Source organism: Odontesthes bonariensis, chromosome 17 (genome assembly GCF_027942865.1).
Source record: "Odontesthes bonariensis isolate fOdoBon6 chromosome 17, fOdoBon6.hap1, whole genome shotgun sequence".
NCBI classification, from domain to species: domain Eukaryota; kingdom Metazoa; phylum Chordata; class Actinopteri; order Atheriniformes; family Atherinopsidae; genus Odontesthes; species Odontesthes bonariensis.
In genome coordinates this window covers 14,970,057-14,996,929 of record NC_134522.1, presented here as the reverse complement: position 1 = coordinate 14,996,929, position 26,873 = coordinate 14,970,057, and the positions used below count along the sequence as shown (strand labels likewise).

The following is a 26,873-nucleotide window of genomic DNA, read 5'->3' as shown; positions in this document are numbered from 1 at the left end:
GCCTTCTGTTTGAACTGGTGTTCAGTTACAAAGTGCAATAACACTTGACACAAAAACAAAAGGTAGAAGGGGGTCACTAGGGTCCACGGAGAAGATATTTGCATCTCCACCCTTATGTGCTACATCTCGAAACTCCGCAGCAAAGGAAGATACAACACTGGTGTTTTTTTCCCCCATTTGTAACAAATAGAGCTCATGTATTTGGCATCTGTCCGTTCTGTTCATAGCGGCGCATGCTTGTCCATTAATAGCGCAAATGAGTGAACCCTAGCTTCTCCAGCAGTTGTGCACAAGCAGCTTTAGGCCTGTAACTACAGGGCTCGCGGCTGCCCTTAATGCTAAGGGTATAATGAATGTTTACTGCTCTTTTGTGTCAGGGTCTCTTTTCGCTTTGCTTTCATCTGCTGGGCATTGTGTGTGTAAAACAGCACTACAGTTTTTTTTTCCTTTTTTTCCTCTGCATCTGTCTGACTCACACACACAAACACTCGCTGTGGAGTTGGGGGTGGGTGGGAATTAAAGGCTCTCCGGCACATACCACGCTGATGGAGAGCAGATGCAGGGAGTGGGCCGTTTTGCTGAAGTTGTGCTGGCGTAGTGCAAGTGCAAATCTATGTTTAGGGAGGAGGAGTCAAGTGTTACCAGGCAAGAAGCATGCAGAGCAGAGGCCGACTGAAACAAGCCAAATCGCACAATTGGGAGACTGTGAGTAAGGATGACAACGGAATGACTAAGTCAATGTTAACTTGGAACTGGTATTTGACAGGCTTTACATGGAAGAAACGCAGGCTTCCCCCCCCAAAACTGGATTTGCCTACATTTCCCCACACATTATTATGAATCAGGTTTTCCCAGGAAGAGTAGCGATGGAACATTTCCCACCATAATTCTTTTTTTTTTTATATATATTATTTGACATCACACGATTGAACATATTGGAAATCGGAACATCTCAACTAATATTTCTAACCAGCAACTCCACAGTAGGCCGTTCAAACGTAGTTCAGCAAACCAACCCCATCAGCGGGCTCTGGGATCTGGTTAGGTCGCATATTGAAGATGCTGTGGTGTGCGATGCTTTGCCAGGTTTCCGTGAAAATAAAAGCCAGATCTCCAATCAGCTGACTGTAGCATGACGGTGTGGGAGAATGTGAGGAATGTGCTGATCCCATGTTGCTTGTGCTCCTGACCTGACACCCCCCACCCTCTCAGCCAGCACAACAGTCTTGTTGTTTTAAAGGTCTTTTAACATGCAGGAGAGCAACAGCTTTCCGCGCAGATAAAGCCGGCATCCACTCGGGTTCAGTCGCATACAACTTGTATTCATACTTTTAATCAAATACAAAAGTGGTACTGGCAAAATAACCCAAAACAGCACTTCTGTGCACCCTTGCCATTATGTGCATGCACTTTCAGAGCTTGCAGTACACTTTCAAATTATTTCACTGAAGTGCCACATGACTGAAATCCTTTTCTTTCAGCATTACAACCAACTGGAGTTGTTAAGATTTTGGATTATTATTCGCTCTCACTTCCTTTCCCCATCTTCATTCCAATTGAAAATATTTCCTAAAACCTCTTGAAACAAGTGTGTCCTACTCTGGGGCAAAGTGCAGCATGTTCCCCGTCACAGGAATCAGATCACACCCGAATGTGCCACCACTGAGGCTGCAGCACATCTTCACATTCCTCCTAAAAATAACACAGGCACGTGACAAACAATTTATTGTATTTCCAATTGGAACTTACCTGCCACCTAAAGCTATATGAAGAGAAATTTAGTAATTTCCCTCTGCATATTGACGTATTTCAAGGCTATTAAACACATCTATGTGAAATATCAACCAAAGTTGTGTGCTGCCCCCAAGTGGCCAAGAGAGAGACTGCGGCGGAACAACTGAAACAACACAGGACACTGAACAGATTTATTAAGCATCCCTTTTATTAACATCACCCGTTACAAAAAGAACAAAATCTTCAGTGTTAATGAACTTAGCAACAAGATCGCGAGTTTTGATTACAGATGAAATGGGACGCTTATTCCTAGTAGTTGCGGTAGAATTAAAAACCTCTAAGGTGTTGACCCAGCTTTCTCCTTGCACAGCCAGGGTCACAGACTCCCTTCTTTTTTGAGCTGCAGTACAGATTTGACTACAATTTGTCAATGCATCTCCATAGTTGCAGTCACGTAGTGACCCATCTGACGTGCAGAGACCTCTTCTGCTCTCTCCCACCCAGTGCTGAGCCAAGGTATGCATGGAGCAATGGATGCACAACGATGTACAGTTTGTGGTAAAACTCCGGTCAGGAGGCAAATTAACAAATCAACGACATAGTGTACTTCAGCAGGTCCTAACGGGTACATTTAAACAATACATATTTTTAAGTTAAGAAGTAAAGTACTGAAAACTCAAAGTTTGTTTAGTTAAGTTGGAAATTTGTATCTCTGCCCCCTTGAGACAAATAACAAAACTACTGCAGTATTCAAAAGGATTTCATTGGAAAAATACAGGCATTTTAAAACAGAGGAATGGCTGCAACACAGTTTAAATTATGCTGGAGGTCATTTTTAAGTTTAAAATGAAACTGGCGATGCTGCAAAAGAAGAGGAATGTGGATGGAGTGGAGTAGTTTGTGTTTTGGTACCGTGCCTGGAGTGTTTGGAATTGAACAGTAACCTCTGCCTGCTCCCTATGGGCCAGCAGTGAGCCTAGGAGTGGTTTATCAGCCCCTCAAAGTCAGTTGGAGGCTGCCTACAGTACAGGTGACGTGACGGAGGTTGGAAGGGAGGAGGTGGCTGGGTGTGACAGTATGGTATTGTGTGGTAGTGACAAGACCGAAGGTCAAACGTGGTCTCTGTAGTGCAGTCAGGGTGGCTGCGAGGTGCTCTGTCCTCCTCTCACTATACCTTGGGTAGATCTTTGTCAGCCTCCTGGAGGAGAGCACAAATGTTCAAACTGCACGTTCGAATACACTGTTTACAAGTTGAAAGACATGACGACAGCGTATTATTGTTTTCGCAAGGGACACAAACTTACGCCCTCCTGTCCCTTAGAGAGTTGCCTGCTGACGGCTTGGAGCAGCTGCTGCATTTCTGTGACCGTTTGATTCAGTCCTGCAGTCGTCTTCTCCTTCCTGTCGATCTCCTCCTGCCAGAGACACAATAGCCAGTTTAAACCTGTTATTAAAGCACCAAATGTCACCACCTCTAATCGATCAAAAACTACCGCAGACACTTACTCTCTGTGACGACAGACTACTATTCTCTATCAGGTCATCAGCGTTGTCCGTTAAATTTGAGAGCTCACCCTGGATCAGCTCAAGAGACTGCTGGGCCTGCGAGGAGGGTCAGAAAGTGCCTCTAATTAAAAACATAGCACTGAGTTTAATCGTTATCAGCAGTGTTGTGAAAAAAACAAATTGGGGTCGTTACCTTGTACAGATCACCAGCCACCTTTTGCCTCTCGCTCTCCTCTTCCTCCAACTTGGACAGCGTCTCAGTGAGCCGAGTTTTCAGCTGGAATCAACAAAGACATTCAGCACCTGATAACTTCCTGATGGCGGCAGTTTCTCAAAACATACAACAGGTTCCAAAACCGTTCCACCAACTTAAAAAAATAAATTAAAAAAAAAAAAAAAAAAAGAGTCCAACATTTGCTTGACCTATTAAGGCAATGTTCAAACCCAGAACAGCACTATATGAGAAGAGGCGTGTCGCAACAGATACCAGTAAGACGATGAGTCACAGTCCAGGAAGTCCAGTTTGAGTAATATTTTCACTCCCTATGACTTATCAGACACCATAACATTACACACTGGTTTGTAGTACTTTGAAATCAGATTTTAAAGCTCTGGAAAGTTACAAGGTGCAGTCATTTCTTCCTCCGTCTTCATGACTAATTGATAAAAGGATAAATTCCATCACATCATCACCATGAACTGACAAGCTTGCCATTTATGTCCTTGGCTGAGGAAATTTACACTAGTTTGTAGCAGTTTTGTAGGAGTTTTTTGTGAAATTCTCATCAAGAAGTGGGAAACATTTGAGAGTGCCACTGTTGGTTTCAACATAACCAAAATATTCTAAAACCACAGACATCTCATGATATCTGCTGAAAAAACTCCAGTGCCATTTATGCGAGACAAAGACTGAGACAAAACAGAAGCAGGAGTTGGTTATAGGTGAAGCACAAAATGAGACACGCTTGGCCTCTGCAGAGAGAAACAGTTGACTGGTAAGCCGTGTGAAAATGACACGTGGTTGTAAGCAGAATGCAGGCGAAGAAAAGAAGGTTTAGTTTTGTAAGCGTCACTGCGTGTGAAGGCAAGTCATCATTCACAATCTATTTCTCAGATTTCTTAAAGACATTGCAAATGATGACCCCAAGTTTTGCAAGAAGCTGGAGAACCCCATCCTGTGGCAGTCAGTGTAGAGCCACTGCTCAATGCCGTAAGGGATAGATTTTAAAGGAGCTCTAGCTAGAGGGTGGTCCAAGCTTACCAAACTCAGCTCCTCATTCTGCCTGATAGCCTCTGTGTATGAGCCATCAAGTCTGGTCTGCAATTCAGTCAACAGAACTTTGAGCTGAAATCAAGTTTGAGATGGTTTGTTTAATGGGGGTCTGTGGGAGTTGATCTAGGACAGCAAGTTTAAGCAGTGATACAAGCTGATCAGGCCACAAGGCAACAGCTTTTATTCTTTAGCCGAGCCATGTAATGATACAGCAACAGTTATTACAGGGGGATGCGTATCCGATGGATTTGGGTGGCAACAACGTTCACAATACCTGTGTTGTGAAATTCACCTGAGCCCCAAATGACACAACATATCATGACAGAGATGGTGTTTTTGCTTTTGAACACGATCACAGCGAACTCTTGGCAAAGCGGCCCAGTTTCTGCTCACCTCTCGGACTTCCATCACGTAGGTGGCGCTCTCACGCTCTGCCCGCTCCAACTCAGACTCCAGGTGCTGCTTTTCTCTTCTCAGCTGCAGGGCGCGACACAAGTGCAGAGACAGAAATGAAAACGGGTTTTTACAAAAGTACATGGGAGTTTGGATCTGAGCGGTAGATTTGAGGTGGACTGACATTCTCCAGCTCCGCTCCGTCTGTTAGTCTCTCAATCTCTTGCTCCAAAGTTGTGATTTTCTGATTCATCTACAGGTAAGAAACAAGAATGGTGCATTGAAAAGAGTGCCAAGTGTAATCATATTTGACCTCAGTTATTTAATATTCATTAAGTAACCTGCAGAACATGAATACACACCTCTTTGAGCTCTGCCTGCGATGCCTCCAGCTTCACCCTCCAACGAGACTCTTCCTGCTCCACACTGTTCTGGAGGCGTTGCAGGATGCCCTCCTGTGGCCACAGCAGGAACGACAGCTCAGTTTGGAAGCGAGACCAGCATATAACCATGACTGTAACTTCTTTCAAAAAAAAAAAAAAAAAAAAAAAAAGATAAAAAGCCCCCTCTCACCGTTTCTGCCAAAACCTTCTTGTACGTCTCACAGTCTTTCTGTAGAATCTTTTGGGTTTCCTCGGCTTCTTTAAGCTTCTCAGCCAGTTCCTACCGTGACGACAGCATTTATTATCCATTTCTACCTTCGGTAAAAAAACAGAAATGATGTTCGACTACACACTTCCACGTATTTGTTTACCTCAGAGTCCCCTGATGCTTGGCTGGATTGTGCAGCTGAGTTTTCGACGACTGCCCTTTCGAATCTTTGCAGCCACTCCTGATGGTTCTGGGAAACAGTTGTGGTGAAAGTCAAACATGAGTGAAATAATTGTTTTTCAAATACAATTAGCTTGAAACGTATTAAGCCAGTGTTGTCAATACCTGTTCAGAGGGCAGAGGCACATGGGGAAGAAGTCTGTGCAGAACATCTCGACACTCAGCCTGAGACAGTGCCAGTGCTTCCTGGTTCTCCTACAAGGTACAACGAATAAGAACAAAAGAAAAGGAGGGGTTTGAAGACTCGCTGTGCAAACAGTGCAGTTAATGAGCTTACATTGTCCAGTGGTCATTCAAAAATACATTATGACCACAATAACCCTCTTATACTCTCATGATTATTTCATCCAGTCATCAGTTCATTGATCAGGCTTCTCCAATCAGTCAGAAATGAACCATTTAGCATCATCTGGCATTGAGGATAAACGCCGTCTCACTCCCACTTCCATTTGCACTGGAGAGAATAAGGGTGTCTTTCAACAGACCACACTTAGACCAAGTGTCAGCAACCTCAAATTCAGTGCATGTAAAATGATCTAGTCCTCCTGGAACAGCAAATACATCAATCTGCTTTCACCACAGTATAAAGGTACCATGAAACTCTTCAATAAATAAACAGGGAGCCATCAGATCGGCCACGATGAAGCAGCATCCTGCACTGTCACTCTGAGGCCTAAAGATGAGCCAGCTGGCACTGTAATTCCTCCTCACATTAACCCACTGTCACAAAGCAGCTCTGAGGCAAGAGTGAAGCTGAATACAACCAGCATGCATTGATAGTACTCAACAGCTGCAGAGGAGCTCCCCGGCTCGGCTCTGAAAAGGTGATTCTACTGTACTCAAGTGGCAGAGGAGCAGCTGCTCTGCTGATGGTTCAGCATGTGCCCTCAGCTAATGTAGGGGGAGGGCGGCGAAAATATACACACACCTCAGTGGTACCGTTAATAGAACAGCGATCTAGTTGCCAACTCCATGACTACATAAAGAGACCAGCAACAGGTCGAAATGTTTATAAAAAATAAAAATAAAAAGTTGCTTTATGCTCGTCGTTAGAACATCGAGAGATAAAAGGACCGTTGCATATTGATTAAAAGACAAAAAAAGAAGAAATAAAAGATCTCCATTGATTAGTTATTTTGACAGTATGGTGACACAAAGCAGAATGGGGGAAAACATGCCATGCCACATGAAAGAAAGACAGGAAGCTGTAAAATGATATCCATGAATCTCAGTCTAATGACATCTAGTAAATGACTAAGTCACTGCAAACTCATTTCCAAGCATCGGCCTGAGCATCGGGCAGATCTTTAGCACGGCAAAGCTCGAAGACAAAAAATAAATTAATTACGTGCTCACAAAATCGGAGATGCCTAAACGGAGTTGCGTAGTTCAACAAAGTCATTACATAGCCAATTAAAAATCTTGAGGTCAAACAAAGGCGGAAAAGTGACGGTAAGGTAAATGAGTATGCAGCGTTGTCATGGATGATGGCGGAAAAAAAATTTCACTGGGTCAATTATGGCAAAACACAACATTTTGGAGGGGAGTGCATCAGATTGGAACTAGAGTGAAGCAGACTGAGGTGAGGTGCCGAACCTTGACAGCTTTGCTGAGTTTCCCTTGCAGTATGGACTCGGTGGCTGACAGAGCTTCCATTGCACTCCAGTTTTTCTCCCGAAGCTCCTGTTTTGGTCAGTTCCAGAAAGATACTATTTTCAGTTCAGCCTCGGGGGAGGGAGGGAGGGAGGGGGGGTACATTTAGTGACCCTTAATTACAACCTGCTAGAGTGACAGAACAATCCGAACGCATTTTTCATTACAAAATTACTCTGCTTTCAGCCCATGCAGCTAACTCCTGAAAAAATAAAAGTGGTTAAAAAAAAATAAAAAAAAAGGCCTCGAGTCCCAGTCTGACACCACTTGTGGGTAAAAACAATAAGCAGGATATGTAAAGTAAAAATGCTCTATTGAAAATGAGAAATGTCGGAAAATAGACAATACATATGCTTGTGCTTCCCAAATCGAATATGCCTCTGAAAAAAACACGGGAGCATTTCTAAAGCTCTGAATCACCCACAAGCACAAACAAGCCCGCTGAAACAGTGATGGCCAACGGCGAGCACAACAAGAGTAGGCTGGAAGCCCTCTTATGCAATGCTCAGTTTAAGCAATACAAATCAGAAACAGACACCGGTGCTGATGTGTATTATTATGCTGCATACACATTCTTTGGTAGAGAGCTTTCAATGTGGCTACAAAACAAAGCATAAAAATTCAAACAAAAAGCAACACAGGTAAGACTAAGTGACAGTGGACAACAGGGAGTATGGATATATATGCAGTGTGCAAGCCTGTGCGGATGGGGAAGTTTTGTGGTGACACACAAAGGAAGGAGGATGATTTCTCAGAGGCATAAACAGGAACCTCCAGCTGCATTTTGGTTCAGGCTGATGCTGCAAGGAACCTACGTTGTTCTTTCTCCTATGGAGCTCCATCGAGTCCCTCAGCTCAGCCAGCTCAAGCTGAAGACTGCTGAGCTGCCCCTCCTTCTCTGACAACCTGAAATATGACAGAGACAACTGCTCAATTATGATGCTTAGACATTGTGTACGGAGGCACAAGAAGCCATCAGAAAAATGCAATCGTGGGTTAGGGAAAATGTTAAAACAGTACTTACGCCTCGAGGAACTCTGGGCTTGGCACTCCTGCCTGGGACTGCTATACAAGCAGGAGAGAAGTGAGGACGCAATGAGAGCCAAATATGTTTTGATGCTCATAACAGAAAGAGACAATTAAGAAAGTAGAATATGAACTTTAGTGTCAAAAGCTTTAGCTCAGTAAAGAGAATCTCCTGCTTAAATGTCATATGCTCCTCCACCTTTGCATTTCAAACTAAGAAAGAAAAAAACGATTGCACTTTGTTGTTCCCTTCTCACCTGTTGCTGAACTTGCTCCACCTTCACACTCAGCTCCTTCATCCTTGCCTCCAGCTCAGCCTCCAGCACCAGGATTTTCTGGTCCTTTGCCTCCAGCCTGAGGTTCAGATTTGCTCATTAACACTCCGATTTCAAAGAAGTGCGCAACAGATTCCCACAGCGACGTGTTTGTGTGTGTGTGTGTGTGTGTGTGTGGGGTTGACTTACTGAGCCTGCAGCTCTTGGACGCGGGTACCAGAACTGATCACCTCCTCTGTCCCCTTTTGTCTCAGCTGCTCCAACTGCAGCTCCAGAGCCTGTGAGACAAAACCGGATTTAGACGAGGACTCAAACAAGAAAAATATCACAAGAACAAATGTTTTCTGCTGAACACTGATCGTTTCACTGAAAGGGAGAGAAGTCCACACCTCAACAGTCTTCCCTCTGGCAGAGCTGCTGTCCTGTGCTGCTTGTAGACTCTCCTCCAATGACTTAAGCTTTAAATCCCTCTCTTGGATGCTGTGGAGCGCAGTGAAACAAGACCCTGTTAGACGGAACATTCTGGAGCGACACAGAATCGGCTGATATTTAAACGTTGGGAACAACAACGACAAACATCTAATAATAGGTAACCTCTGAAGGCAGAAGAATTCTTATGAGGGGCGTGTCCAAGGAGTATCCTGGAGAGCCACAAGGAAGTAGTTTGATGTGCTTACGGTCAAGTCATAAGTAAAAGCCTCTGCTTTCATAACATGCAATTATAACTCACATCAGCTACTTTTTAATCAAAGCAGTGTGTAAGGGGTGGCTCAACTGACTTCTTCAAAGTTCCTGAGACTAAAGTTAGATCTTTGCATCTTTTTTTGCATCTCATTTCAGACATGGGATGAGACGAAAATTTATGGCCTCATTTATCTCTTAAAAATAGCTGTTATTCTAAACAAAGGACATTAAGTTGATGATCATCGGGGTTTCATTCCGAAAACCCATCGCAGGGTGAGCCACGGTACAGGTGCAATAATCGCACTTTGTGCGAGATTGGACGACACGCAAAGCGAGGTAAAACGAATGAGGTCAGTTTACTTAAAACATGTCAGACGGCCCTAACAAGTCTGACGAGTGTCCTACAGTTGTTTGAAACATACCGACAGTGGAAGGGAGCAGCTGTGCTTCAAATAGAAAGAGAGAAGAATATTCATCATTTTCTTTCTTTGCGTTTGAGTCACTGCGGGGTAAAATGCTTCCGTGTTGCACCTTTATGACTGCAGGGAACGGACTGGGAATGTTCAGATGTCATTCTAACCGTCTTTAATGATGCAATTCATTGAAAAAGCAGATAATATGCCAAGTTAACCCACATCTACTTATGCAGGCCACTAATGTGACTGCATGCAAATCCTTCTTCCTACGTTACGAGTTCTGAACTTCTAAGACTGCTCTTAATTTCTCCCTAAAAGTTACCACAGTTCAGCTGTGAAGCCAACATGTTCAGTTGCCATCACATTAATGGAGATGACTGCTTGACTCAAAGCGGTTTTAGTGTGCGATGAACAACTGGTGGGTGAAAGTGAGCCTTAGCTCGGATTCATTATTACAACCCATAGTTACCGGAATCAACTCGACTGGACTTACTTGCTCTGGAGTTCTTCCACCGTCCACTGTGATGACGCCTTTGAGGAAAGAAGAAGTAAAACAAATAAATGTAGAATACGATTTAAAAAGAAAAATCAGGAAATGATTTTTTTCCACCGTGAGAATTTCAGAATTCACCTGTTCCGTCGTTTTTCTCTTAAGATCCTCGATTTCTTCCCTTTGTGCCTCGTTCGCCTCTCTCACAGCCTGCATTAAGGAGAAAATTGCTTCAGACGGGTTTGTTCAGAGCATTGAGCATTGTGATGAAAACAGGCCGAGACCTCACCTTAAGCTCCTCCTCCTTGTTGGCCACCTCGATCAGTCCCTTCTCCAACAGTCCCTCTACGGTTTTCATGTTATCCTCCTTCTCCCGAACACTGGGTGGAAAGCAGTGTTTTATGAGCTCTCTTCTTTGTTAATTATGGGTAATTAGTTTCATAGATAAGAGAGTAAAAAGCTGGACCAGCTGATTTATGCATAACATATTGTAGTTTTCACACCCACCTCTGCTGGAACTGGTCCAAAGCCAGCTGGGATGCAGTCTGCAGTGGGACAGCCAAATAATATAAATAGCGTCACAATGGGGAAAACGTGCAGATTCGTATGGGCTTTTAAACGAAGGTACAAAGCTAACCTGATCAGAAATCTGTGCCTGCAGATTCTGAATCTCTGCCTTCAGCGACATGTTCTCATTGTGCAAAGCCTGCGGATGAAAAGGCCAGTAACATTCATTATGCTAAGAAAACACAGGATCTGAAAGCCGGCACACTCATTTAAAAATTGAACAGCACTCAAAGTAGTCTCTTGGGTTCATAAAGCCAAGAAATAAAGCATATCCACTTGAAATCAGCAAATGTGAGCACAGCGTCTTCCTGCCATGCTGGTATATCGTCATAAATCTACATGTCCCCTTAACACAATGACAAATTCCTGCAGACTAATGAACCACTGACGAGTTGGTACAAGAAGCGGTCGATGAGGCCCCCTGTAAACCGTACCTGCATGTTAGTTTCTCTACCAGCCCCGCTGCTCCTCTCAGCATTCAGAGAATCTTCCAAACTCTTCCGCTGCAACTCCTTATCAGCCAGCCTACAACAAACAGGGAAAGCGATGCACATCCTGTTAAGGCCCAATAGAATTTTAATGCCATCATTAAGTCTGAAAAGATCAAAGTCTCGCTTACAGCTTTTGTAGTTCCTCAATGTGGGAGACATGCGTGGCCTGGACGTGGAACAGAGAAATCTCATTAGCCAACATGCGTGCACAGATTTATACGTACGGATCTCATAGTCTTAATCCGACATGAGTGAAGCTGACCCACACCTGTGTAGAGATCTGGGCCTGTAGGTTCTCATTCTGGACCTGAATACCTTTGTTCTCATTCATGAGTTCCTGTTAAAAAAAAGATTGTATCAGTGATTCATTCTGATGTCGACTCCAGAAAACTGGACTTTAAAATAATCAATAATGCAACTTGATGAAGTGCCATTCCGTGTAATGACACCAACCACTTCTTTTATCCCTGCTATGACAATACAATGGGCTTATTGTGTGTGTGCGTGACAGATGTTGCGACGCTTCACCTGAACCCGGGCCTGCAGCGATTCGTCCGGCATGCTGTGCTGGGACATCTCCATAAGCTCCAGCACTCTCTGCTCCAGCCGGTCCTTGGACACCATGGCTTCAGTCAGGCTGCTGTGAAGGTTCTGGATCTCCTTGTTCTTGTTGTTCATCTCCGTCTCAACCGCCAGCAGCTGGCTGTGGAGCTCTGCAAGGACACGCAGACTCGGTTGCTGAATGTTACCCGATCCGTTACTTTTACCGTGTAGAAGTGAGAAGAAATCAAAGCGTTTTAAGTACGGTGTTCCGTTTTCTCACCTTGGTTAGAGGCCTGAAGTTTCTCTCGTTCGGCATTGACATTATGGAGGAAGTTTTGCAATTCTTCCCAACGTCGCTTGGCATCCTGTAGCTGGGCCTGGGGGGGGTTGAAGAAACTTGTGTAACTGTTCCAGTGCTTAGAAAGTTTTAGCATGGGTGCCTTGAGAAGGCAGAGACGTTGAAAAACAATATTTCTATATTCAGTTTTCTTCCTCTCTAAGTCTAGGCATCATCACGTGGACCGTTTCATTGAAGTTTTAGACTCTGAAGTTGTTTGTGAAGCCAGCAACCAAGCAACAAGTTTCCATCTTATATAATCGCGATACATGAAAAGACATGGAGGGCTGATAGGAGTGTCTAGCAGGAAAAGTGTTGTTTATCCACAACACAAAGCCTCAAACATTCCAGCCTCCAAAGCCAACAGACCCTCCCATCTCAAGTTCTGTTTCCCACAACCCTCCCTGGGACTTCCACTACAACCCCCCCCCCCCCAATTTCCCTTGTAATGCTGCCACACCCGTTGACCAGATTTGAAGCTGCGCAGCAAGCCCAGGTCTTGTACAACTTAGCTCATTTTTGTCTGGGTCGGGGTCACTGAGGCATAGGCTGAATAAACACTTTGCGCATCTGGATTAGCGTACCTCCAGCTGGGACACGTTCTGCTTGTAGCTGACCTCCAGTGACTTCCTTTGGTGCTCCTCCTGCTGCTGCTTGCTGTTGGTGTCTGCCAGCTCTTTCATCAGACCGGCATATTCAGAACGCAGCTTGTTGAGCTCTGCTGAATTCCTACCAAGCACACGATGTGAAAATGGTTAATGGGGGCATTATTTTCGGGAAGTCGTTGGAAGAAGCAAATTACTGATAGCCTGCTCTGAACAAACTTTCCGCTGTGCAAGTTCACTTTTCATGTCATGGAAAAAAATAACATCTTAAGAGTGTTGTTAGAGCAACATGAAAATGCACAAAAGTTCACCAAAAAGGAGTCTTTACTAGTTTCTTTAGCATTTATGATTGAAGTCACCTTCTAAAACAAAAGGATTTAAATCGTTTTTCATACGACGACAACTTTTAAAAAATAAACATCATGAAGTGTGGTGTTATTTAGGGGTTCATAGACAGAAACCAGAAGAATCTTTAAATGTTTTCATCCCCGTACGCTGATATTAAAAAAAAAAGGACATCTGTGACGAAGCTAAAAAAAAAACAAAAAACACAATGAACTGAAATGCTGACATGTAATGAGTCACTGAAGCATTCACTAAGATGAGTGAGTGTATGGAGCTCCTGAGAGCATGACCGAGTGGAACACTGACTTGCTCTCCATCTGGTTGGTGGCCGAGCTGACTGCGTCCCTGAGGATACTGTTCTCCTGTTGCAGACGAGTGATCTGGGTCTCCAACTGCTCCCTCGCCTGCTGAAACTACGCACAAACAGAATTCAGTCTTAATCAGTTCTTAATGAGCCTTGACCCCCAAAGAATGTTAAGAGTTCAGTTTCTTCACTTTTAAAGTCCTTATATTTCCCCACCGTTCAAACTGGAATTAGTCATTCCGCTATAATGCAACTAAGTCAAACTTGAGCCCTCACCTTCATTTGCATGGTCTGGAGCTCCTTGTAGCTGCCCTGGGCTTTGGCCTGCATGCCTCCCAGCTCCTTCTCCATGGCAGCACGTTGGTCTCTCATCATAGTCTCCACCCGCCCGGTCTTTTGCTTCTCAACCTGAAGCTCCTACAGCAGAAAGGCGAGAGGGCAAGTGAAGCTCTTGACCGAAATGAACGCAATTATGCCAGAAATGCAACGACTCAGTCGGAAATGGATTAACGGTGTTATGATGGATAGAGTAGAAGACAGGAATGTAGACCTGACTGAGCTGTTTCACTTTGTCTTTGGCAATGGAGGCTTCCTCTTGCAGGGTTGTAAGAAGCTTTTCTCGTTCCTGTGCGGCTGGGTCAGGCCTCCCTGTGGACTGAAGGTGAGGGACGCCACGTTTAAAAAGCAGGCAGTGGAGGTCAAACCAAAACTAATCGCTCTCCTACCAGTTACAAACAGTGCAGCGTGCCATTTGTCGCAACGCTTAATTCAAGTTCATCGCGTATTAATCTCTCACTTTGTGCCAGGCATCCAAGGCATTGGGGCTCTTCTCTCGGAGGAGAGTTATCACACTGACGGCTTCTGAGTCCGACAGAGCCAGGCTGGACAGACCGCAGAGCAGCTCCCTCAGCTTCACCTCCGTGTTCTCTGATGAGACACACCGAGCGATACAGTTTCAGAGGATATCAAATGGCTGGGTCATAGCGTGAAGAGAAAAAAAAAACAACCCCTGACCTTTATCAGTCTCATTCTTTTGTTTCTTGCTAGACCCTTTGGATTGTACGTCATCGTTATGAGCTGCCTGGTGGTTGGAAGAAGCTGCCGAATCTGCCGCAACGTGGGTTTCATCGACTGAATTTTAGGAGAAAAAGAAAACAAAGTTCATAAGACAATACAAGCTTCAGTCCAAGCTATTTAGCATCTGAGATTACTTGATGAGGATGCAGCGATTTATTAGCCAGATAGCGTCATTGGACAATTTTCAGTTTGACCGACAAGACCAGTTACAGTTTAATGTTCAATTAAAGCACAAAAATGACTTTATAACAGTTTGATGTAATTCTTAGAAAAAACTGGCAAAAATCTGAGTCAGCCAGTCAGGCCTTTAGAAAATGAATATATAAAAAAAAAAAAAAAAAAAAAAAAAAAAAAAATCATAGGGAAAAATGGAATTGGCCAATACAATTGCAATCGTTGCATCTTTATGATTTGATCATTACCCGGCTCGGTTTTCTGCTTCTTGGCGGAGTTCTTCTTTTTTCCACTGGTGGAACTTGGGGTTGCACCATCCAGCACTTTGGTTTCAGCCACAGTGGGAGCTTCTTTCTTGACTGGTGCTGGGGCCTGATCTGTTTTCACCTCGAGCTGCTGCACATCCACTAAAAACCAGACAAGCCAGGACAGAAGACCTAAATCATTGCAGTTACTGGGATAAATCTCTGAACGTGAGGAAGAGGCTAGTTTTTCCAACAAAAAAATTGACCAAAGTATCAACCCAAATAAAGCAACCAACTAGCTATTCATGATTTACCAAAGATACTCCCCAACAACGAACTGCACCCTTTCTTACTGACCAGGCTCCACTTTCTGCTTCTTCTTGTCCTTCTTCTTCCCAGAGACCTGAGGAGGTGTCTGAGCCTGAACAGGAGTCTGAACAGCTTGGATCTGGACCTCAAATTTCGGAGAAGGTGGGATTGATTGTTTGCTTGCGGCCGGCGGGGTCTCAGTCTTGCGGCTGACTGGCTTGGAGTCGTTTACTTCCAGTTCCTCTGAGAGAGAAGCTGCTGCTGCTGCAGCGGCGGCAGCTGCAGCTGCTGCAGCCTTGGCGGCCTTCTTCTCCTTCTTCTTTCTCTCCCTTAGGCCAGCAGGAGCCTCTGGTGACACTGAAACAGGCACATAGGCAGCAGGTGCTGGTGGAGCAGGATCTGGTGTAACCACTAGTGCAGGTTCCTCTTCTGCCTCCAGACCGGACTCGTTGGGACCATCAGCCACATCGAAATCCCGCAGATCTTCTTCCGACTCTCCTCCGCCGCCGCTTCCTCCGCTGGCAATCTCCTTCTTCTTGCTCTTCTTCTTCTCGTTCTTCTTACGGGGGTCTGGCTTGGTTGGTGGCAGCTTGAGGTCCCGTTTCTGCCTTGCTAGCACCTCGTCGTAAGAGGTTTCTTTCATGAAGAGCCAGAAGAAGAGAAACATGACAGCGATGACCAGGGAGGGGGCCAGGATAAGAAGGTACTGAGAGTCGTAGATATCCACCGCCATTCTGAAGAAAGGAAGAAAAGGATCACTTAAGTCTGTGCTGACTATTTTTAAACAGACTTTACACTTGATACACTTACAAATTTCTACTCACAATTACAACTGTCAAAGGCTGCTATGTTTCAGAGATGACCTACGATTTCAACGAATTAGTGAAATCAGCGTGCAGCACATTTCCATCCACTAGAATTCTTGCACACGCCTCTGCCCCTCTGAGCGAATAGTAATTTGCAGGTCAACCACTGTTTTATGAGATGTATTCACGAGGGGGGGGGGGGGGGGGTGTTAGTACATAGATAGCACAGAGATGGTGCAAGTGAGAACATACCCTATCCTCTCTCAGTGATATGATCCAATTAGTCGACGCTACCCCTGCTAGACAGCTTAACACCTTCTTTATGTTTATACGTGATCACAGACAGCAAACGACCTGAAACATGGACCGCAAGAGCAAGATAGGACAAATGTGATTATCAGCCGAGAAATAAAAGACTTGACTTCACTCAGACTGGCTTAAAATCGGAGCAAAATAGGTCAATAACTTCCGAAAGGCAACTAGGCTAAAAAGAAAATAGCTCAGTCTCATTTACTCACGTCCCTCCGTCGGCCCGCATAAGGACAACGTGGTGGAGGTCTAAACTCATATCAGGATGGATTTGCAAGAGGCAAAAATACACCCACATGCAAGTGTGACAGGCTGAGGTCTGCCACAGCTGCAGTTTGGCCCCTTCCTGCTTAAAGCCAAGGGAGAAGAGCTTTTTCTACCACAAAGAGTCAAGAGGTCCTGAGACATCGATTTAGCGTCTGCCAATCACATTTCTTAGGAATGATGTGTTGTGTACTGTAAGAATGAGCTGGGGGAACAAAATGCAGATAAAGAGAGCTTATGGTTTTCACCTGACATCACTCTTATACTTTCATTCTTGCAGTTTAAAAAAAAAAAAATTACAACTGTTACAGTAATAAGAGAAATTACATTTTTAAGGGTATCAATTAAAGAAGAGGCAGAGTGAATAAAAGGGCCATGTTTCAAGCATTCCTCTTGAGCATCTCTGGCAAACTAACGCAATAAAAATAAAAACAGACTTTTTCACAATAGGGACGAGTTAAAGCCCAGGGTGATGACATCAGCACAGCATGGTCAACAACACCGGACGGCTCTGACAGCGAGCGACGGTGCGGCACAATCCCATCCTACAGCCAAGAGCTATGGCAGCCGAACAGTGAAGGAGTCAATGTCGTAGAACAGGCCTCTTTAGTAATTAAGCAGATTACCCATGATAATACATTTAAGAATAACTTTCCACTGCAGTTGCTTCCTGAGCACTGAAAGGCTTAGTCCTATAGTGTAGTGTTGATTCGGTTTTACTCCTCCCTCGAAAAAGCTCTCGTCACATCTTCCACAACAAACTAAAAAGATGCGCCGGTTCTGTTGGGAGTTCTGAAACAATAAACCTCTCCTCTGAGCATAAGTTATTACCCAACGTCTTTTTTTTTTGTTTGTTTTGTATTCCATAATGCTTTTTTGAAGAGCTTCGACTTAAACAACATCGGAACGTGTGATCTTGAAAGCTGATTGCTTTACACGGTTAACCTTTCCCCTCCAGTTCCTGAGAGCGCATTCCTTCACACTCAGTCTGCAAAAGCTCGGCGAAAAAAACTCAGAAGAACGCGTTCAAAATTAAATCCCACGTATCAGAACAGAAATCTCAAATGTAGGCCAACATGCAGCATAGAAAACCCAAAACTCCAGCTCCCTGGATGATACAACTCTTTAAAACCGGCTCTTGAACCGACTACAAACATATTGTAAGATCCTAAGTACACCGAGTTCTACAGGAAAGGTTTTGGTTTAAAAACAACCACTACCTGTAGTGGCTTGCGAGAAAAGAATAATCTGAAAAATAACTCCTGATGAAGCAACATTACTTCTTGGCATGTGGAGTATGGGCGGAGTGAGTGGTGTAAAAGTTTCAGGCTTGCTTTCTGTCTTTCAGTCCAAGGCCTCATGGTGGAAGGTGCATGGGGTTCCTTATGCAGCCTGAGCCTCGTTCCAGCATCAAAATGAGCCTGGAGGACAAAGCCCTCTCGGGCTGTTGGCTCCCCGGAATCTACCCACTTGGCTGGCCAGGCCTCCTGATTTGGCAGACATGGACGCAGAGACAACTCCTGATAACCATCAGGCCTCAAAAGCAGCACAGTCAGTACTTGAAAACAAGGCCGTGCAATAATCTATGCTTAGTATCTCTGAACTGGTAACACGCACATGGTTTTGAACAGTACAAAAAAAATGCTTTTTTCCTCCCCAACTCTAACCCACAACTGCAAAGGTTTGTGATACAAAATTTTAAATGAAAGTAGTATTAGTTTATAACCGACAGTGACCAAGCTTATTCAACAAAATGTGGGTACTTGTATCCAGAAAAGAAACAGGCATTAAAATCTAGTTGTGATAACCTTAAGGGAAAATAAATGTTGGTCCTGTCCGAGGCTGTAAGGATAATAAACTGATAAAGCACCGTTATCAGTGCAACTACATCTGATTGCTGAAGCCGTCTGCTCTTACTGGTCAGACTGTAATAAGGAAACTACAAAGCACTGTTAATAAAGAGTCAATCAAAACATCCCCGAGATAAAAGCCTTCTGACAGCTTTCTGATAAACCAGAAAAGAGGTCATCGAGCTAAAGGATACACAGCATCAGTCCCAAACTAAACTTAGGCTCAGGGTTATCTTTTTCGTACTCAAAAACTTGCTCACACTGAGACCAACGCGCCTCTGGAGCAGAGAGGATTTCCAATGACATTTAGAAAAGAGTTCAAAGTTCACTTGGCATTAAACCCAGTTCCGCAAAATAAACTAGACGGACTTAAAGGTCAGCAGGACAGTGAGTGGCAGTATATTTAGTCACCGCCTCAACTCAGATGTGACGCGTTCTCTGGGACAAGTGTCGCCCATCGCAAGAACCAGAAATAAGTCAGAGCAACTCAACTTGTGTTGAGACAGGGGGGGATATCCCTTACGCCACCTCAGCACTCAATGTCCCTGCTTGCTTGGTCATGCTGAGCGTAAATCGCCGGCCTTGTACAGACTACTACATCAAGACCCGTAATGGCAGCTGATCTTTACACCAAGTCAAAAGCTACGGGCCGAAAAATCACAGAAAAAGCGAAAGCGGTCCAATCTCCTTGTTAAGTGATCCCATCTGGACCCCGTGTCACACAGTGACAAATGAATCATGAAAACGAAAGAAGAGGCACGCATGTCGACGAAATCTCTTCCCTAAAATGACTAGCGTAAAATCTCTTTAACTGTGCAGGCTCAACTGTGGCCTGGGCATGTCCACAAGTACATACTGTTTCAATTCACGCAGGAAAGGGCTCGTCACCACTTCCTAGGTTTGTCTTGGTGTCCACAGCTCAGCACTATGAATGAGCTAGCTGACAACAGCGCTAACTAGCAAACTAACGTGAGCATGACACTAACGCTAGCCGGCCAATCCAATTAGTAATATAGCGGAGACGACCCTGACAGATGTTAGCAGGAACAGTTCGGTGCTCTTTCACTGGCATTCAGCCTCTCTGAAGGCGTGGACAGCCGCCCTCACGGGCCTCGTTTACTAGTGCTAAAGTCCCAGCCTCCTTCTCCCCTGAAATCTCTGACCGGTCTCCGGCTCCGTTCCTCTGCTGCGGGCCGTTCCCAGGCCTGCGTGAAAAGCTAAGCTGTGCTACTACCGGGAAGAGTGGCTTTTTGACAAGAAATAAACATAACATCAGCGCAAACCGCTGTCCACGACATACCTGCAGCTGTAGTTGACTGTTTCCCTTGCTAATGGTGAAGTGGCGTTTATCTGCGTTGACTCTGGCTGACTCCCGACTTCCCAGGGCAGCTCCTGCCTGGCTTTCTGTTGCGCTATCCGTCACACTATCTGCTGTTTCTGGTTCACGGGGGCGGGTCATAGTCAGCCTGCTAGGGGAACGCTTGTTTTGTGACTCGTGGCGTTCCGGTTATGACATAACATTACATGGCGCCACGTTTTCCGTACATTTAATAATTAAAGTCTTAAGTAAAAAATAATTACAAGGCAAAAAGCGGAGTAATTGTTGCGCTACTCCCAAATCTATTTGTAAAAAAAAAAAACATATATATTACATGTTTCTGTGGCAGCTCCGCTAAGCTGGGAAATTGCTTTGCAGTAACAGCGTACAGACAGTAAAAATAAAAATAAGAATAAAATAAAATAAAATAAAAATATATGTGTAGGAATATAAGTATTTGCTGCTCTACTCATATGTATTTTTTTTTTTTTTTTTTAAACATAAAGCCTGAGTTTTTTCAAAGATTAAAATTGTTTCTAAAATAAGACAGACAAAAAAGTGTTAAAGAAATCAATTTAATATCAAATAAGCTCAATATTCCAAGGAATTATCAACTGTCGTTTTTCCAAGTTTCCAAGTTTCCCAAGTGAAGTTCCGAGGCTGTTATTCCTCCTGTGTGTCGATGGACTCCGGCGGCTCCGCAGCCCGCAGCTCAGCTTCATACTGCTTCTTCAGTCCCTTCAGATACATACGCAGGCTTTCCGGGTCCAGCCTGGAGTTTCTGGCAGTCTGCAGGAGGCGAGTGGCCAGGTGGTACACGGCTCTCTGCCTCTGGGTTTCCGGGTCAGTGTGGTGTCTGGCCTACAAAAATGAGACACTTTAAAGTTTGTCTCCTTTCCCTACATTCCTGTGAAAAATACTACAGCCATTATTGGGACATTAAAATGTTTGCTTTTAGTCCTCAGGCAATGGGACATTTTTTCAGGAGTTAATATTGCCTTATTGTTTATTGCACGTTGTATGGGGCCTGCCTTAAAGAGCATCGGCTAAAATGCATTGTCTACAAAAGGCACAGAGAAGAACTTTAGGCAGAAAATATGGGAAGATGTCAAAATGTCATTTTTGATAACCATACCAAAAGCTCCTGGCTGACTTTAGATGCAACTGTCTTTGCCTCTTGGATAATACTTGGAGGAAATGCAGTCAGTTCCGCCGCTCTCAGACCTAAAAGAGCAAAACCGACCCTCTGTAAATATTTTCGTGTCAAAATACAACGGGACTATTTTTTGGCATTTCACTGGCTCTGTACCATAGTGCCTTTCTTCAGCGCATCCTCGACCTAGCAAATATGTATAAACCACTCGGTCTGCACCCGAGTCGCCACTGCGTGTGTGCTGGACCTCCATGTGCTGGTTCTCCAGGTTTGGATAGAGAGACTCCAACTGACACAGCTCAAGAAAGTGCGTGGCGAACAGAGTGAACGCCTGCGGAGAAACAGGACACGCCTTCAAGTCAGAAACACCGGTGAGAGGGTGCAACTTCTTCAATGTTAGCCTAAAAGGTGTTCCTAATCAAAGTTAAAAAAAAAATGTTAAATGATTGATGTAGAGCATAGGAATCTGAATGATCTGGTTCTTATATTCAGAGAGAAGAGAGGCAGGGCAGAACTGCAATGGCGTGTACTCTACCTTCAGGCTAAGGAGGAACTCACAAACTGAGTGGCAGATGCCGACGCCTTCTTCAGCACTAGTGCCACGTCCCAACTCATCTATGATGATCAATGACCTGTCACTTGCGTTATGAATAATGTAAGAGACCTTACGGGGGGGAAAAAACGAACAGCATCAGAGATTTTTTTTTGCCAAGAATGTAATTACAGAATGTGAAATGTGAATGTGAAAACAAAAAACAAAAAAGCAAACCTCCTTCATTTCCAACATGAAGGTGGAAGAGTTTGTTTCAAAGTCATCATCTACGCCGATTCTGGTGAAAATCTGATCAGCGACCCGGAAAGAGGCGTACTCAGCAGGGACAAAGGAGCCTGGGAAAAGAATTCAGACGGGTCAAAAATCCAGTCACATCGACGAATGGCACAATTTTACACGAGGTTGGAAGATTTGCTGCCGACCTATCTGGGCCATGATCTGACACAATGCCACCTGTTTGAGGTATGTGGATTTGCCGCTCATGTTGGGTCCTGTTATGATGACAAAGTTGCTGCCCTCTGAGATGTAGCTGTTGTTTGATACAGGCTGCTGGACAGCCATTCGCTCCAGAATGGGGTGACGACCTTGCTTGATGGCCAGTGTGTCTGTGAATTCCGGACGCACTGGCAGACACAACAGAAAAACACACACTAATGTATTGTTTTGTCTCTATACTATACCTTACATCCACAAACATTAAAAAGCGGCTACTTATGGAATTTAAGTGCAACTAAGTGATTATCAGTGCTGTCTACGTTTATAAGAAATGCAACATATGATTAGTTGAAATAAATGTTTACACAATCAACTGCTGCTAGGTTGAGAAATGAGCCATAACATCATAAAACAATGATTTCTGAGTGAGGTGTGTGCAGTGGTTACAGGCAGTTAACTCCTGCACTTGTCTCTGAAAATACAGAACATCAGCGCACACTTATGTAAGAAGGGTAATCTGAGAACAAGCTGGCTGGGATAAAAGGGGGCAGGCAGTCAGCACACATCTATGGAGAGACAGTTTCAGACAGCTGAGGGCCAGCACTCACCACCCACATGGCTGATGGAGCTGTGTTGCACATGGAAAAAAAACAAAAAAGCAACTGAGCCCAGCAGAAACACAAGCTCGGTAGAGCAGCAGTTACTGGCTGTGATGTGTGAGACTGGCCGGTATCGCCTTATGTGCACACAGAATCTCTGAGACGGCAGATCAGACTTAAAGTTAATTTGTTGGTCTAACTGGACTGAGATGCGGGATCCAATTGGGTCGTGCTTACCGTAGTCTGAGATGGTGCACGCATGTGCCAGTGACAGCAACATGTCCAACATGGAAACAGCGTCTGAGAGTTTATAAAGGCAGTGAACGTGCTCATGGATGGTGCTGAGAAGTTGACATATCACCCTGTAGAGAGACAGGAGGAAATCAAAGCTTTGAAACAGAAATTACAGCTTGCAAGCAGCACCCTCTTGTGGACACAAAGTAATCCAAAATTAAATGAAAAAACAAGAGAGAACTGCACAAAACCTGCATTTAACAACCTTAACCCACAGAGTAGTTGCTTGTGGTTTTTTTTTGTTGACTGTTTTCTCATGCAGAGAAACAGTCGGTAAAATAAGTCTGCAATAATGCGACAAAGTAAAGTAAACAATATGCAACACTTTCAGACTTCCACAAGATTTCACCCGTCTGTACAAGTTAACGAATCCAATACAAATAAATAATCGCCTGAAATTACATTCCATTAACTAATCGATTCATCGAATGGGTCCTGAAATTAGACTAAGACCTTCTTTGGTTGATAATAGAAATTCACTCAGTGCTGCACATTTGACTGCATACAAAACATTACTGTGAAAGTTTGTAAAGATCACCGACTCCTCACACATAAGACATGTGAAAGATCTCCCTCAGGGCTTCATCACAGCGTCCATTCATCTTCATCAGGTCTGCGGTGGTAAAGCCAAAGTTGTTCTTGTGCTTGGTTACCTAAGAGGGAAGATATTAAAATGCTGGTTTTCTGTCTCCGAAGTGTCAGCTCTAGTGTCCTGCTGGAGTCAATTTTGTCTCCTTCATCACCAGCAGATTCTCAATTCTCCTTTATCCTACTTAGCCTGTTTGCTTTCAGTTGGTCATTTTGTCTGTGGCGGATCTTACCTTGATGAACTCTGGGGGGAGCTTCCCCTCAGGTAAGACAGCTCCGTCCAGCTTCATCTGGATAAAGAAACCTCGAGCTGTGCTGAAGCTGGTGCGCACTGGCAAGCCGTACCTCTCCCCCATCTGGTTCACAAGCCCTGCGCAGAACAACGACACACACAAAATGCCATGAGGTATGAATAAATTACATCAACACTGCAAGATGACGAAATTCACTGAACAACTGGCAGAAGCACCTGCAATGTCATCCACTATCTCAGTGTAAGCTCTGCGGGCGATGTCGAGGAACTCGTTGATGTTGGGGCGCACTGCGTAACACTTCTGGGTGCGCATGTTCAAGCTCCCTTTCAGGTATGTGGTGTCACAATTTATGACTGTTTTGATCTGCTCTAGGATCATGTCAAATCTGAAGCAAGAACAAATATACACGGAGGTAAAATACAGTATGGAATAGTAAGTAAATTTGATAAATAAAGATTAGGTGGAAGGCTTTGCACCTGTTGTCCTCCAGTGTGCTACTGTACGCCTTGAGCAGGGCTGTGCTGCAGTTCTTCAACGCCATCTGTTCATAAAGTAGAATGGGATCATTAGTATGCCATTTAACTGACTTTTTTCCCCCCCTTTATTGTAATTGTAGCCGTTGAATGATTGTGAATTTATTTCAGAATACAAACAGCCACAGACCCTTAGCCGTGGTACCAGATCCAGCGTGTGCTTCAGCTGAATGACATGAGTAATCTTAGCTTCAGCAGCTTGAACCTGAACGATAAAAGGCCAAGTACTGAGAAACGACCAGAAACAGAATGACTTGTGAATGTTGAAACAGGTAATTGCTGTGACTTGTACGCTCATGTGAAATAAGAGAACAACACGCACCGTTTCCTGCTTTGGGACTTGGACAAGAACAGAGAGCAGCCGGTCAATATCGAGGAAATTACCTACGGCTAATGGGAGCAAAAGGAACAAATACTGTATCATGCCCTCATCATTAGTATGCAAAAATATTGCGTGTGATTAAAGACTGTTTTATGGCAACTCCTGACCGTTCTTCAGGCCAAAGAACAGTTCCTCGTTTTGCAGCAGCTCTTGTATGGTATCCAAGCGAATGTTGATGGTGTCCACATCAACCACAGGCTCCAGGATATTGGAGCGTAACCTCCTGGCACCGCCTGGTGTCTTTGTGAAGTTAAGCACCCCAAAAAGAGTATGCTCACTCCTGCATTAAGAAACAAGTAAAAGCAGAGGTAGACTGAATATGCCAACAGTTACAAAATCACCACATAAAAAGATGGCTCCCATTCCTGCCCCTTGCTGTCTCTCTTACCTGTGGTCTCTGCTATTGACCACCAGCTCCAAGTTAGCGGCAGAGGCTGAGTCAATCATGGCAGTCTGTTCACTTCCTTTAAAGGTCACTTTAAGAGACCTGGCTGCATAAACAGAGTTCTGGAGGAACTCTAAGTATTTCAGCAAAGCAGCTACAGCTGCTAGGCAGTAATACCTACATAAATAATAACACTGGATTAATATAAAGGCATAGTGCTACAGTAGACCTCTTTCTGTGCATTAGTTTACTGTACAGAGGCTTACTTTGCTTGTACTTCCATTAGGACGGTGCCAAATTCTGGAGCACACAGCTGCTGAATGTACTCCAGTCCTTTCCTCTCATTGAAATACTTTCTTTGGACTGCAGTGAAAGGAACACCCTGTTAAAGAAAACATGCAAAAATACAAATATTACCTCACAATAACGCATGTTCTAGATTAGATATTTCAGAGCTAATCGCAGCAGTGCAACCAAATGTGATCAATCACAAATAAAAGTGTGTTACTCATAATGCCCACTCTGTACCGGGAAATTCTCTGTGATAAGCCTGAACAGCTTTGTCCCTTTCCCCTTCTCACTGGCTGTGTCAGGCATCAGTATTTCCACTGGCACCAAGATGTGAATCCTGGTTATAACCTTCATAAGAACAATAAATGACTCAGTCATCGTCCTCGCTGTATTTCACATCCTCTCCTCATTTATTATTGTCAGCCAGTACGAAATGGATAGGTTACCTTGGCATATGTTCCTGTGTCTGCAAACTGGGAAAGTACAAGCTCTGGACATTTTAAGTCGAGACTGGCCATGCCAATCTCCCCCCTGGCCAAACCACGCCCTTCAACCACTGCTACAATCACAGAGGCCCCAGAGATTGTGGATGCAGATGAGGAACATGTTCCTGTGAATAAAAATCAATTTGAATGGGAAAGACCTCATTTCAGACAGTGCCAATATTTGAGGTTGAAGTAAGAGTTCATCCAGAGTTTTCTGTGCATAGTGTCAACCTGTGGGCCCGGCAGACCCCGGTGTCCTTCTGAATCTCGGTGTTCCTCCATGGCTGCGAAAAGAAGAGGTGTCTGAGGTAGACGTCAGGAGGGATGAAGCTGTCCTCCCTATCCTGAAGTTGTTGTTGCGCTCACCTACTGTTTGTCAAGACAATATCCGAAAACTACTGCGTCATATTCTTTCTGGAAATAACAAAAATGCCATTGCTTGTATATTCTATGATGTTTGACCTAATTGCCACTGACTAAAATTACAAGTAAACCTTCAACTACTCTGTCTATCCAAAATCACCTGAGGCAATTCGCAGTCGTGATGCACCTTGGTTGGAGGTTGCACTGCTCTCATTTGAACTCTCGTGTAATAGAGCTGAAGATGACGCCGGGCCATATGAAGTAGTGGTTTCGTTCACTCCTCGTCTGTCCGCTGGGGACCAAGCACCGTTTTGTCCACAATCCGAGTTGTCACCGTCAGTTAACTCCTCTGTACTGCTATGATACATTTTAACAACATGTATAACTCACGTGTACGTGTGCTGAGTTTATTTTCAATTGGCTTCTTATTCAAACAGAAAATCGAGTTCTTTACTAAATGCAAACAATGTTCAGCTAGCTAGCAACAACTGCTACTGTCATCGTGCGCGCGAAATGCGCAAAAGAAAAAGTAGCAGAAGAAGAAGAACGAATTAATTAATTAGAAATATTAATATTAAAATCATTTCCCACTCAAAACAATGATGATGATAAAGAGCAGTTTAAACTAAATTAATAATAAATAAAAATGTAGTTCATAGCGGAAAAGAGGGCAGTTTGTCTCTTAATCGTGCAATGCTCGAAGCCGTAATAAAATTAGGGTAAAACGTTAGGC

The 26,873-nt window shown here is 44.1% G+C and overlaps 2 protein-coding genes across 6 annotated transcripts; both read right to left on the bottom strand.

Moving 5' to 3' along the window:
• Positions 1 to 1,920: 1,920 nt before the first annotated feature.
• ktn1 (kinectin 1) lies at positions 1,921 to 19,951 on the bottom strand. Of its 5 annotated transcripts, none has more exons than XM_075448524.1 (36): positions 19,808 to 19,951; positions 15,327 to 16,012; positions 14,973 to 15,131; positions 14,488 to 14,604; positions 14,270 to 14,400; positions 14,024 to 14,128; positions 13,750 to 13,890; positions 13,476 to 13,582; positions 12,804 to 12,948; positions 12,163 to 12,259; positions 11,868 to 12,052; positions 11,608 to 11,676; positions 11,468 to 11,505; positions 11,283 to 11,373; positions 10,919 to 10,987; positions 10,789 to 10,826; positions 10,571 to 10,661; positions 10,423 to 10,491; positions 10,285 to 10,322; positions 9,081 to 9,171; positions 8,881 to 8,969; positions 8,674 to 8,770; positions 8,415 to 8,455; positions 8,206 to 8,296; positions 7,334 to 7,420; positions 5,843 to 5,932; positions 5,661 to 5,747; positions 5,480 to 5,569; positions 5,269 to 5,361; positions 5,091 to 5,159; positions 4,907 to 4,990; positions 4,502 to 4,585; positions 3,434 to 3,517; positions 3,241 to 3,336; positions 3,039 to 3,149; positions 1,921 to 2,932 (listed from the first exon to the last, which is right to left on the bottom strand). In XM_075448524.1, the coding sequence occupies exons 2-36, from the start codon at positions 16,009 to 16,011 to the stop codon at positions 2,903 to 2,905; spliced, it is 3,789 nt and encodes a 1,262-aa protein (XP_075304639.1). In that variant the 5' UTR covers position 16,012; positions 19,808 to 19,951; the 3' UTR covers positions 1,921 to 2,902. The 5 variants fall into 5 exon arrangements, with proteins under 5 accessions (XP_075304639.1, XP_075304641.1, XP_075304640.1 ...); XM_075448526.1 differs by having other exon boundaries at positions 8,415 to 8,452; XM_075448525.1 differs by lacking the exon at positions 19,808 to 19,951 and adding an exon at positions 16,103 to 16,187.
• Positions 19,952 to 20,420: 469 nt separating this feature from the next.
• On the bottom strand, positions 20,421 to 26,508 carry msh4 (mutS homolog 4). The gene is made up of 20 exons (XM_075448644.1): positions 26,328 to 26,508; positions 26,009 to 26,146; positions 25,739 to 25,902; positions 25,530 to 25,640; positions 25,268 to 25,383; positions 25,005 to 25,178; positions 24,724 to 24,896; positions 24,557 to 24,624; positions 24,365 to 24,439; positions 24,178 to 24,242; positions 23,917 to 24,086; positions 23,681 to 23,817; positions 23,409 to 23,512; positions 22,803 to 22,927; positions 21,954 to 22,154; positions 21,748 to 21,866; positions 21,514 to 21,642; positions 21,135 to 21,309; positions 20,961 to 21,049; positions 20,421 to 20,686 (listed from the first exon to the last, which is right to left on the bottom strand). Exons 1-20 carry the CDS (start codon positions 26,506 to 26,508, stop codon positions 20,489 to 20,491), a joined length of 2,712 nt encoding a protein of 903 aa, XP_075304759.1. The 3' UTR covers positions 20,421 to 20,488.
• Between the last annotated feature and the right edge of the window lie 365 nt (positions 26,509 to 26,873).

Excerpts from the sequence above, each read along its gene's own strand:
- msh4 (XM_075448644.1), bottom strand. The coding sequence starts at position 26,508 with ATGTATCATAGCAGTACAGAGGAGTTAACTGACGGTGACAACTCGGAT. Across the intron at positions 25,641-25,738 it reads ACACAGGAACATATGCCAAG|GTTATAACCAGGATTCACAT; the intron begins GTAACCTATCCA and ends GTTCTTATGAAG. Across the intron at positions 24,440-24,556 it reads AAGTCCCAAAGCAGGAAACG|GTTCAAGCTGCTGAAGCTAA; the intron begins GTGCGTGTTGTT and ends TTTATCGTTCAG.
- ktn1 (XM_075448524.1), bottom strand. The coding sequence starts at position 16,011 with ATGGCGGTGGATATCTACGACTCTCAGTACCTTCTTATCCTGGCCCCC. Across the intron at positions 7,421-8,205 it reads TCCATAGGAGAAAGAACAAC|GAGCTTCGGGAGAAAAACTG; the intron begins GTAGGTTCCTTG and ends TGACCAAAACAG. Across the intron at positions 5,570-5,660 it reads AAGCATCAGGGGACTCTGAG|GAACTGGCTGAGAAGCTTAA; the intron begins GTAAACAAATAC and ends TCGTCACGGTAG.